Consider the following 12,104-nt stretch of genomic DNA (forward strand, 5'->3'; position numbering starts at 1 on the left):
TTGCCCTCTGCTAAGGCTGGTGCGGCCCCTTTCTCCAGCCACATCACCTCTGTTCCACGATATCCATCCACACCCTTGAGGCAAAAAGTCCCCACACAGGTGCCACTGACTTAACTCTGAGAGTGGTTCCTTTACGGGCAGAAATTGGGGGGTAGACAAGCCATGTCCGAGAAACGCAGAAAGGATTGGGGTTTCAGTGCCTATAGAGTACTTCCGGCCGGCAGTGAGAAGCGTTCTAAAGCTCATTATTAATTCAGCAGCTCCTTAACTTGACCGGAGGCAAGAAGAGGGAAGTCACACTTACCGGAAAGCTTAAAACCCCTAGTGATAAATCAACCCATCCCCTCTTGTTTCTTTTTAGTTTCAATGCTAGGTATAGCCAGCTTTCTGTTATTCACAGGGCCATGGGAGAGTTTATAGATTATTTCTCACACACAAAAAAAATACCACCCACTTTTGCGTCTAGTGAGAAATAACAAGGTAGAAGACCTACTGCTATCATTTGTAGCCTGCTCTTTTACCCCAGGGTGGCGACCCCGAGAGCATGTGACCCCAGGGTGAGGGCAAAGCCACCCAGAGCTTTACATGTTCTGTGGGCCAGTCCTTGTGGTACATAGACCCCAACTCTGGCCTCCCCATCATGCATGGATTTTGCAGTGGGGTGGCCCACGTACTCTCTACCTGGGACCCGTTGGGCAGCACCTGTTGTTAGTTTCATGGTCTAGAACCCTAGGGATTTAAACTTCTGTTCGTGGTGTGCAGATAAGAGTATGTCCCATGAGAAAGTGGTCTAGCTGCAGAGGCAGTGAGTCTGCAGACTTCTTCCCTCCCCTCTACCCCATCAGGAGGGATTTCTGACCAGGGGGTCCAGGCCTGAGCAGGCAGGCACAGCCAGTCCCAAGCCTCCTTCCTGGCCACCACTTCTTTGCCCTGGGGGATGGGGGTAGGGGGTTGACAAGCTGCCTGAGCACTCTAGCAACCTCCTGTCTTAGCATTTTGGAATCCCCAGCACCTCATACAGGGCCTGCCCGGGCATACAGGTGGCAGTCGGTAAATTCATACCAAATAGAAATATACAGAATGAAAGCGCTGATATATTGAGGCATCTACATCCAAATCCACATCGATCAGGCCGCACTTATCCCAAACTGGCTGTTCCTTTAACTCACCTGTCCTTACCCTCCTGGCGTGTGTCTGTGTGTCAAAGGGAGTCTTCCTCTTGTCCAGGAATACGGAAGGGAACAAGAACAAAAAGTAGGCTTGGCCCTAACGGAGGGAGCAGACAGGGAAGGGACAACTGAACCCTGTTGGTGGATTTGGACAGGACCAGATGGAATTTCTGTTTGAAGCGGTATTTGCAAATTATGTGCACATCTGTCCCACCTTCCACTTCCCTGCTACCTTCCACATCGTCCGTTTGGCCTCTGCAGATTACGCTTGGTACAGTTGAGCCTTGAACAACACGGATGGAACTACACGGCTCCACTTAGTTGTGGATTTTTTCCAGTAAAGACACTATACTACTGTAAATGTATTTTCTCTTCCTCATGGTTTTCTTTTCTCTTTTTTTTTAAGTTTATTTACTTTTGAGAGAAAGAGAAAGAGACAGAGGCGTGAGCGGGGGTGGGGCAGAGAGAGGGAAACACAGAATCTGAAGCTCCAGGCTCCGAGCTGCCCCGATGAGGGCTCGAACTCACAGACAGCGAGATCGTGACCTGAGCTGAAGTCAGACGCTTAACCAACTGAACCACCCAGGCGCCCCCTCATGGTTTTCTTAATACCATCTTCTCTTCTCTAGTTTCCTTTATTATAAGAATACAGCCTTTAATACATACACAAAATATGTGTTAATCGACTGTTTATCGAGAAGGCTTCTGTTCGACAGTAGGCTATCAGTACTTAGGTTTTGGGAAAGTCCAAAGTTATATGTGGGATGTTGACTGCGTGAGGGCCGGATCCCCTAACCTCCGTGTTGTTGCAGGGTCCCCCGTGTTTCCCGAGAAGCACATCCAGTAGAGGATGAGGCCGGTGGGTGAGCAGGACTTGGGATTATAGCTCTGATGTTGTGGTGTCCACCCCCTGCCCGTATGCCATTAGCTGGTGTGGGATCAGGACGGGGCTGTGTTCCTGTCCTACCACGAGCACCTGCCACAATGCCTAGAATTCTGGAAACTCCTGGTAGGTTAGGAATTGAAGGCACTCATCAGCCAGGTTTCCCTCTTCCTGTGGAGCATCCACAGGCCAAAATGAAACCATTCCAAAGTGGGTTTGGAGCTTAGCTCTGACTTCCCCGGAGCCCAGCCTCCCACTTGTTCCCATAGTATTTGAGGGTCGCCTGTATTAAATTCTGACTAACACAAGGCTTCCGGAACAACTCCAGAGCCACGAAGAGTCCGTTAAACATCCGCAGGGGAGAGCTCAGGAGAGCAGCTAGAAGGTGTCCCAGTCGTTCAGGTGGTGGAGACTGACGCACAACAGGCACCTGTCTGGTGGACAGGACGCGCGTGTCGCCTGTCGCGCGGGGTCAGGGGATGGCGGGTCAGCTGACGCCCTCTTCTCTCCCATTTTTCCCAGGGCTGTGTCCGTGTCCTCCATGTCCGAATTCCAGCGTCTGATGGACGTCTCTCCCTTCCTGCCGGAGAAGGGCCTGCCGGCTGCTGGCAGCAAGGAGGACGTCACCCCGCCCCTCTCTCCTGACGACCTGAAGTACATCGAGGAGTTCAACAGCAAGAGCTGGGACGAGAGGCCCCCGGAGCCCTGGGCAGACAGGACCGAGGGGGGGCGGGCAGGGGACGAGGCCGGCGCCGAGTCTTTCCCCGACTCCTCCTGGTACCTCACCACAAGCGTCACCATGACCACAGACACCATGACCAGCCCCGAGCACTGCCGGAAGCAGCCTCTGAGGAGCCACGTGTGCACCGAGCAGGCCGGGCTGCGGGTGCTGCATAGCCCACCCGCGGTCCGGAGGATGGACAGCATCGCGGTGGCAGGCGGCGAGGGCAAGGGCCACTCGGAGCCCGAGTGCCCGTTTCCCACAAGCAGAGCCAGGGGGGGCACTGGAGACTCAAAGGGGGGCCCCTCAGAACATGTGCTTAGCAGGTGGCCTTGCGCCCCCTCCAGACACACCCGAGACTACGTGGAGGGAGGGCTGCGCCCCCTCGAGAGTGCCCTCTGCACCCCCCTTGGTTTTGCGTCCCCCCTGCACGGCCTACAGATGTCCAAGAACATGAGTGATGACATGAAGGAGGTGGCCTTCTCCGTCAGGAACGCCATATGCTCTGGTCCCCCCAAGCCTCCTCTCAAGGACATGGCCTGCCAGACCAACGGGTCCCGGACGACAGGGACACAGACCGTCCAGACCATCAACATCGGCCTGCAGACCGAAGCCCTGCGTGGCAGCACCATCACCAGCAGCCCCCACAAGTGTCTCACGCCAAAGGCGGGGGGTGGTGCCACGCCCGCGTCGTCTCCTTCCCGCGGCCTTAGGAGCAGGCAGGTGGCCCCCGCCATCGAGAAGGTGCAGGCCAAGTTCGAACGCACATGCTGTTCCCCCAAGTACGGGTCTCCCAAGCTGCAGAGGAAGCCCCTCCCCAAAGCTGAGCAGCCAAATAGCAGGACCTCCCTGGGGCTGGCCCAGAAAGGGTGCAGCGGGTCAGCCTGGGCCCGCTCCACCACCACAAGGGAGAGCCCCGTGCACACCGCCATCAACGATGGCCTCTCCAGCCTCTTCAACATCATCGACCACAGCCCCGTGGTGCAGGACCCCTTCCAGAAGGGGACGCGGGCCGGCAGTCGGTCTCGCTCAGCAGAACCTCGGCCAGAGCTGGGCCCAGGCCAGGACACCGGCCCCGATTCCCGGGGACGGTCCCCGAGCCCCATCGGGGCTGGCTCAGAGACGTGGAGGGAGGACGGGGGAGAGGGCACGCCCTTGAGGCAGGACTTATCAGCTCCCCCTGGCTACACACTCACCGAGAACGTAGCCCGGATCCTCCACAAGAAGCTGTTGGAGCATGCCTTAAAGGAGGAGAGGAGACAGGCCCCCCACGGGCCCCCAGGTCTTAACAGTGACAGCCACATGGGAGACACAGTCAAAGCTGAACCAGGGTCCATCGAGGTAATGAGGCTGAGTATTCCAACCCTCACCCTACTAGCTCTTCTGTTTAAATGTCAGGAAAACACATGTAAACCGGGGCCTGTGCTAGGTCATCTGACTTCAAGAATCTTTGTCCATAACAGGCTCTTGTGAGCTCGCAAGATACAGAGTTTATGGGAGACTGGAATAGGCAGAAACACAGGCCCCGAGCCACTTCTAAAGAAAAGTTCGTATTATTGTCCTCAGTGATCTTCTGAGGACAGTAAAATGAACTTCTCTTAAAGACATAGCTCAGGGTTTGATTCAGGTTCTCTCGCCTGGTCTAAGTGATGGATGCTCATCTGTCCATCTGGGCTTTTCACGGGGTGGAGCCGGGGGGGGGGTTATAATTCGCCCTCTTTCTCTGTGAATTTGTGTCCTAGAAATGTGTGTGTGTGAAGTGTGTGCTCCGTCCAGATCTTTAGCCACGGTAACACAAGAGGTGTGCCAGAGCGAGTGTGGTGGCGTGGATGCTAGAACATCCTTCAGCAGGAACGTATGAGAATGTCTGGGTTCCAGTGCTGGCTTCAGTACAGAATAGCAGTCCTCTGTGCCCCCCCAAATTCCATACCCTCTGCAACCATGAATCTCCCTAGCAGTAACCAGGTGAGACAGACAGATATGATAAAATCCTGTCTTCAGACAATGTGATTGTTACTATTCCCCTCTGCCTCACTTATTATCGTCATGTTATATATGACCACACATATTGTCAGCTGTAACTATTACGCGATTATTATTACATCTCCCTTAACACTCACCAATCAGTCGACCTTGAATTTTGTTCTTTTTTAAAACATTTTTTTAACGTTTATTTATTTTTGAGAGAGACAGAGACAGAGCACAAGCAGGGGAGGGGCAGAGAGAGGGGGAGACACAGAATCCAAAGTAGGCTCCAGACTCTGAGCTGTCGGCACAGAGCCCGACGCGGGGCTTGAACCCACAAACCGCGAGATCATGACCTGAGCTGAAGCCGGATACTTAACCGACTGAGCCACCCAGATGCCCCTGAGTTTTGTTCTTTTTTTACTTAAGTTCATTTTATTTATTTTGAGAGAGATAGTGTGTAGGGAGAGACGGCAGGAGAGGGGCGGAGGGAGAGAGAATCCCAAGCAGGCCTCACGCTCAGCGCAGAGCCCGACATGGGGCTCAAACTCCCGAATTGTGAGATCATGACCTGAGCCAAAATCAAGAGTCAGACACTTACTGAGCCACCCAGGCACCCCTGAATTTTGTTCCGATGCATGTCCACATACAGTATGTCCGTACCAAACCACGTTAAAAAAAAAAACAATCCTGGGGCGCCTGGGTGGTGCAGTCGGTTAAGCGTCCGACTTCAGCCAGGTCACGATCTCGCGGTCCGTGAGTTCGAGCCTCGCGTCGGGCTCTGGGCTGATGGCTCAGAGCTTGGAGCGTGTTTCCGATTCTGTGTCTCCCTCTCTCTCTGCCCCTCCCCCGTTCATGCTCTGTCTCTCTCTGTCCCAAAAATAAATAAACGTTGAAAAAAAAAAAATTAAAAAAAAAAAACAATCCTCGTTTCCACTTCAAGAATGAGCAAAACAAAACAAAACCTGACGGTGATGTTGGGACTGGAAGGGTGAGGGTGCCAGCCTCATGCCGTGAGGAAGCACGTGCTCTCCACCCTCAGTGAGACACTGTTCGGCCAGTGAGCCCACGTGTAGACTTGAGGATGAGGCTCACTCACCACCAGCCCGGATGGACGGGCTCCACGGCATGGAATCCAGATACACATACCCGTTCTCCAAGCAAGGCAGCCCCTGCCGACGGCATGGGTCCGAGGGGAGAGAAATACGCTCCCTGGGCTACCCCACTGCTCTGCTGCCACAGCCCAGGCAGCCCTGGCTTCCCAGGCGAGGAGAAGGGGCAGGTGTATCTCCTGTATCACCTACAGCCCCACATTTCCCTCTGGGGGAGAAGGATGGTTTCCAGTCTAACCCACCAAGGAGTATTCAACCCAGAATGCAGAGTTTAAATCTGAGGTAGGTCAAACCATGTCAAATTGCCAGCGACCTACAGAAATGGCAATGTCTTTCATTCAACTCAATATTGATAGCATATCGGCCATGTTTCAAACATACGAGGCTCTGTGATAGTTGTTGTATTGAGAGTTGATAGTATTGACAAGAACAAATACCATGGTTGAATGTTCTCGGGTGACAAATTGTGTCTGCTGTGGGCTTCTGTTAACCCCCATCCCTCCAGGGCCCTCAGGTAAGTGACTCTGACTCATTACTGCAGAGAGTTTATTTGTGGGAATGTCCTACCTTCTTAGGGCTCTGGAGGAATCAGTTGAAATTAGGCTCTGTCCCAGAGCATTAACTGGATATGTCTGCAGTGCCCAGTAATAGTAGTAACTAGAAATTAATTTTTAAGAACCAAAAAGGGCTCTGAGTTGCAGTGAATGCTCCAAGCCGTCTATGATAATAGAAGGACAACTGCTTCATGGGTAAATCACAGTTCTAAGGCATGAAAATTGTTTTAACAGCACAGAGCTATGCCCGCCCCTTGCCCCTCTGGTCGTGTCTAAAGTTCCCATTTAGATTTTCTTCTCCCTGGCTGAGCTTGCTGCAACCACGTGATTGGCCAATTGGTAGGGAGCACAGCACATTTTCGGGGATTCAGAACCTGTGTGGAACACTCACTGGCAGAGATTAAATGTTTGCAGGCTCTTTTCCCTTTTCGGTTGGAATTTTGCGTGTTCTAGATTCCAGGGGAATTAGTCCTTGTCTGAATTGACTTACTGTATTCGGCCCATTGGAAACCCCTTTATGTAGTAAGTAGTTCCGGGCTTTCATTTCCAAATCACCAGGACTAATGCTGATTGCCAGCCTGCCCTGAGCGCCCCGCTGTGTGGACCCTTCCCTGAATGTTCCCTCAGACACCTGCACAAGGGAGGGGGAGGATGTGGGCATCCCCCGCCGGAGGCATGATGGGAAATCTCCCTGTCTTTTCTTGCTTCCACCCCATGTCTCCGTTTTCCCTCTTTTTTTATTGATTTTTTAAACAGTTTTTTTTAATGTTGATTTATCTTTTGGGAGAGAAGGAGAGACAGAGCGTGAGCAGGGGAGGGGCAAAGACAGGGAGACACAGAATCCAAAGCAGGCTCCAGGCTTTAAGCTGTCAGCACAGAGTCTGACGTTAGAGCTGTTAGATCACGACCTGAGCCGAAGTCGGACGCCCAACCGACTGGGCCACCCAGGCGCCTCTGTTTGTCCTCTTTTTCCCTTGAAGCCATGGCTCCAGTTCTACCTTGCAGAGAAGCATTCTCTGTGAAGGAAAAGAATAATCTGGAAATGCAGTGCTGTTCTTTCCTCCCGTGTCTAGTGGAACATACCAGAGGAAATCTTCAGTGTGAGCAGCGGTCACGTGATCATTGTGACTAAAACAAACAGCCATTAACGCTCTGTTTCAAATACAGCAGTCGTGTGATTTCTCTCTCTCGGCACACGGACGGGTGTCTGAAATGCTGAAGGGCAAATCAGGGAAGAGCAGAAAGGAGGGAGAGGTCTGTTGCTGTTCCATGGGGAGGGTCTCTCTGCGCTCTGGACCGACTAGACCCATGCAGAGAGAGACGTGTGTGACCGGGCGTGCACCTGTCCGCTTCTGCAGCCCTCGCGTGTCTCCTCGTAGCCGTCCCTGGAACTGCCACTGGGCTTGTTGACTTGAAACCTTTGCTGTTCTTCTTTTTTAAAAAGTATTTTCCAACCCACTTGCTTCTCTTTTCTTTTCTCTGTCTGTTCCGTCCAGAACCAAACTGTCTTACTAACTGCCCCCTGGGGACTCTAGCCCTGCCTGCCTCACGCCGTAAGTGCTTTCTACCTTCGCTGCACACCGTCTGGAAAGGTCACTTGTGTAACTCGGGGTGGGTATCTGACACTCAGAAGCAAGGCCAGATCATGCCAGGTAGATCTTCCCTGTCCGTGTAGCCCACCGCCTGCGCTGGCCTGGCGCTCATCTTCAGGGACAGACTGGCAGGCGTAGACCTTCCCATTTGCTCACGGAGTGCCGACTGCTCACTGTGCAGGACGGTTACAGGGGTGCTGCTGAGATTTCCGCTGTCCTGTGCAGTTTGCAGCCAGTATGCTTCCGGGGGTACAGGGATCCTGGCTGGAGAGGGCACTGTCTCCGTCACAGAGGCCTAGCCTGCGGGGGTCTGTGAGCCACGTATTTTCCCGGTCGGCCTGCATCTGCTCGCTGGTATTTTGCAGGCACACATACACCACCAGATGCCAAAACGAGGGGTGACCATAACGCGATGAGGCGTTTCCCTGTTTTTCTACAACCACCTCAGAAGGAATAAATCCAAACGTATCTTGTCCTTCCAGGTGGTCACCGTAGGTGACATAGCAAGCGCTCAATTAACATTTGTCAGATGACTCAACAACAAAGCCATCGCTTGCTCCAAAGAACAGTCTCCCAGAGTTGCCTTCAGGGCCACTCGAGCGCTCGGACTGCTAAATCCAAAAGTGCAGCTGGCCCCCTCAAAGACTAAAAGCATGCTCCAAAGATAAAAGGTCACATCGCCCATTGCAGGGGCCTCCCTGAGAAGGACAGGATCGTTTGCTTGCATGTGCTGGCGTGTTACGAAAGACAAAGTTCATTCCCCTGAACTCGTGGTCACACATTTCTTCCTGTAGGGGCTTGCAACCAGATGCTAGTGAAGAAGTCGTGTCACGCCGTCTAATAAAAAGCCCTCCAGGCTGCAGGGGTGTTGGAAGAACCCTATAGCAGCAGCCACACCAGGATTCAACACGTGTAACACACCCAACGCTGCCCCCACGTGTAACACACCCAACACACTCCTACCCATACACAGCACACGACGCTCCTGTGTACAAGATGCCACACGACGCACATATACACAACATACGTCCATACACGTACAACACACACATACACAATGTGCACGCATATACAGCAGTACAACACAACAGGCCTACACAACACGATGCTGCACATACAGCATACATACCCAATACACTTAGACGCTAAACAACACACACAGTGCAAACAGTACGCAACACACACTCCCACACACAACTCTTACAATGCGGGGAGCAGAGACACCAAAAGACAAATCAGTGGCAGATCTCCCAAGCCATGCATCCCCCCCCCCCCACCCCCGTGCACAGGGCTGAGGTGAGGTGAGGACAGCTCACCCTGCCTAGTTTGCATTTCAGCTATTTCAGGCCGTTTCGTGGGCAAGGTCTTTCTGGTTGTCATGGCTCCCATCAGCACAGTGCTTTGTTAATCAAGGCTTCCCCATCCTGTCCTATAACACGCGCGGTCACAAAGAGGCAGGAAACGTCTAGGAGTAGTCACCAAGGTTAACGCCATTTTCTGCCGAGCCCACAGGGAGGCAGGGATCACCTCACTCCATCGCTCTTCCAGAAACACCAGGCCGGTGCTCCCCCTCCTCCTCACGTCGCCCATCCACATCGCCCACCAGTCTCTTCCCCACTGTCACTCCCCTGCTCCGCGGATTAACCTTCCTCATCCTGGCCTCTGCCCTTGCTTGTTGCATCTCTGTCACCCCTCCGACACCTTTCCTGACTGGCTCTGAGAGTCTGTGTTCTCTGTCATTCTTCATCACAGTGGTTTGCCATCTCAGCTTTTTCTTGTGTGAGTGTCACGGGGGCGGACGGGTTCCGCCCTGTGGGACTCACTGTCTCTGCACACCGCCACCGCCTTTCCGTGCGCCAGCATGTTCCAAGTTTGGGCACCCATGTCTCCTGTCCTGCAGACTGGGGACAAGTAGCTCCATGTTCATTAACACCAGAAAAGGAAGAGCAGCCCTGGAGAAGAAGTGGTATAGGGGGTTCACACCATGGTTGGGCGTGTCCTGCAGGAACTGTTCTCCGAGGGCGTAGGATGCCTGTGACAGAAGCACAAGCATGCTCTGATGCCACTTTTTTAAGTGCTGCAGCAAGGAACAGCCATTAGAGAAAACCAGACCGAAGTTAAAATTTCTGCCTGCAGCCTTTTTGTCCATGGGGGTTTGTTGAACCCACTGCCAGTCTATTGGGAATAAACACTAGCAGAGTTCACGTCGAGGTGAGTCTCGTTGTTAACATAGCTGGATAAATCATCTGTCTCTTCATGGGCCTCCAACAGACCAAAGCACAGGGAGGCTGGCCTCTTAGGGCCAGGTCACTGTGGCTAATAGATCATTCGTTGGGGGGGGGGGGCCCCCAAAAGGATGGGGTCAGCTGGGTCAGGCTATGACCAGGTGGCCTGTGGCTTTCCCCACCGTCCAGAGGCTCCAGCCCAATTCTGAAGATGCTGCGTAAACATACCCATCTCATGGCGTCGCCATATTTTGATCATAATTTGGTATGTTCCCATTACTGTGTCATTGATCATCCGTGTTGAACTTTTCACTTGCCATTTAAAGTTATTCTCTCCCGGCACACTAGAACATTTTGAAGTTACCCCTGGTCCGTTGCATTTAACCCGAGTCTGTTGAGAAGTGTGTGGGGAGAGTCATCCCAGCAAGGCGTTGTCAGCCTGAGTAACCGTGTCTTTTTCTTTCTCGGCTTTGAAGGAACTACCTTGTTCCGCACTAGCTCCATCCCTAGAACCCTGCTTCTCCAGGCCCGAGAGACCAGCAAACCGTCGCCCTCCGTCCCGTTGGGCCTCACATTCCCCCACTGCCTCAGCGGCTCAGTCACCCGGAGACCCAGCCTCCTTGGAGGAGCTCGGAGAAGAGGAGCCGACCGGGGAGAAGACACACCTGTGACGAGAGTGCAAGTTTGCATGGGTTATTGGGGACCGATGCCCCGCGATTTGCGTAACCACACCATCGTCATCAACCAAGCTCCGCCCACAAGGAGAGATCCAGCTTTCCCAAGGTCAAAGAATGTTTCTTAAAACACACACAGCTGCTGAATGTCCAACCTGTGAACCTGAGATGTTTCTAGAACGAAACCGTAAACGTGCCTGTAATAACTTAATTTTTTTCATAGCTCAGAAAACTATTTTTGTCTCCATCTTTTTTACACACAGTATATTAAACAAACAAACAAACAAAGCTAGGTGAGATATAAATAAATTTAAAAAAATAAAAGTTTTAAAGGTGTACATTTTAAGAGATTCTGAACACCCTTGCTCTCAATACTGACTGCCTCTCTGTTAAATTTGCACTGTTACATTTCGGTTTGGTTTCTTTCCACGTTGAATTAGAGTGTTTTAAGTTAATATTGTTTTGTCAGTGTTCTTGTTTTTTAAGAATTTTTGAAATGCTTCAGACTGTGTGATTCAGTGAACTTTTTGTAGTGAAAAAGCCATGAAGCCAGTCGACGAGACAGATATCCTCTCTACAGGAGGGGGTACACGTCAGCATTTTTGCAAAGGTACAGAGTCCTCAGCTGGGCTTACCGAATTCGCTGTATAATCCACATACTCTACTCGACTTGCACGTCTTCGGGTTCGAAGCACTGGGGTGCATGTACATACACTGCTGTGTGGTCTCAACCATCGCGTAAGTGTGAGTCCTCTGTCCCACCGTTACACATTGTGAATCCCTCGTACTGTACTTTTATCGTTGTCCTCTTGCATTGAGACACAACGGCAGTGGCATTTTTAAATTATTGTTAAAGATGAACTGGCAGTATACGGTGTTTGCCCCAAATTTTCTTGTTTAAGGAAAAGCACTACGAAAAGGGTACCAAACTGGATCAAAGGATCGTGCCTCGGAGTCTGTGTGAGACAATGATGAAGTGCAAATAAAGCCTTTACAAGATGGCAGCCTGTTCCGGGACCTCGTGTTTCACATGCCCTCCATCCCTTCCTAAGGGCTCAAGCTGACAGTTTTCCGGAGCCAGGGGAAGGAGGGGGAGGGGAGGTCATGTAAAAAAGGCAACAGCGGCCAGCACATCTCCCTGGGGACACACGGCACGTGCGTGATACGCCACATCTTCCCTGTTCCCCGTAAGAGTGCCCTGAGGTTGAT

The 12,104-nt window shown here is 52.2% G+C and overlaps 1 protein-coding gene across 12 annotated transcripts in view; it reads left to right on the forward strand.

The window, feature by feature from the left end:
- The window catches only part of MTCL1 (microtubule crosslinking factor 1), a 130,194-nt gene extending 118,295 nt beyond the window's left edge, over positions 1-11,899 (forward strand). For 8 of the 12 annotated variants that reach the window (XM_040479381.1, XM_040479387.1, XM_040479389.1 and 5 more), the window contains 2 exons: positions 2,575-4,114; positions 10,698-11,899. In XM_040479381.1, coding sequence (XP_040335315.1) covers positions 2,575-4,114; positions 10,698-10,892 — 1,735 coding nt within the window. In that variant the 3' untranslated portion in view covers positions 10,893-11,899. Of the gene's footprint in view, positions 1-2,574; positions 4,115-7,900; positions 8,016-10,697 lie in introns of all 12 variants that reach the window. The other 4 variants (XM_040479386.1, XM_040479391.1, XM_040479392.1 and 1 more) reach the window with 2 other exon arrangements.
- The last annotated feature ends 205 nt before the right edge of the window (positions 11,900-12,104 follow it).

Source organism: Herpailurus yagouaroundi, unplaced genomic scaffold (genome assembly GCF_014898765.1).
Source record: "Herpailurus yagouaroundi ecotype Mexico unplaced genomic scaffold, PumYag 142, whole genome shotgun sequence".
NCBI lineage: Eukaryota > Metazoa > Chordata > Mammalia > Carnivora > Felidae > Herpailurus > Herpailurus yagouaroundi.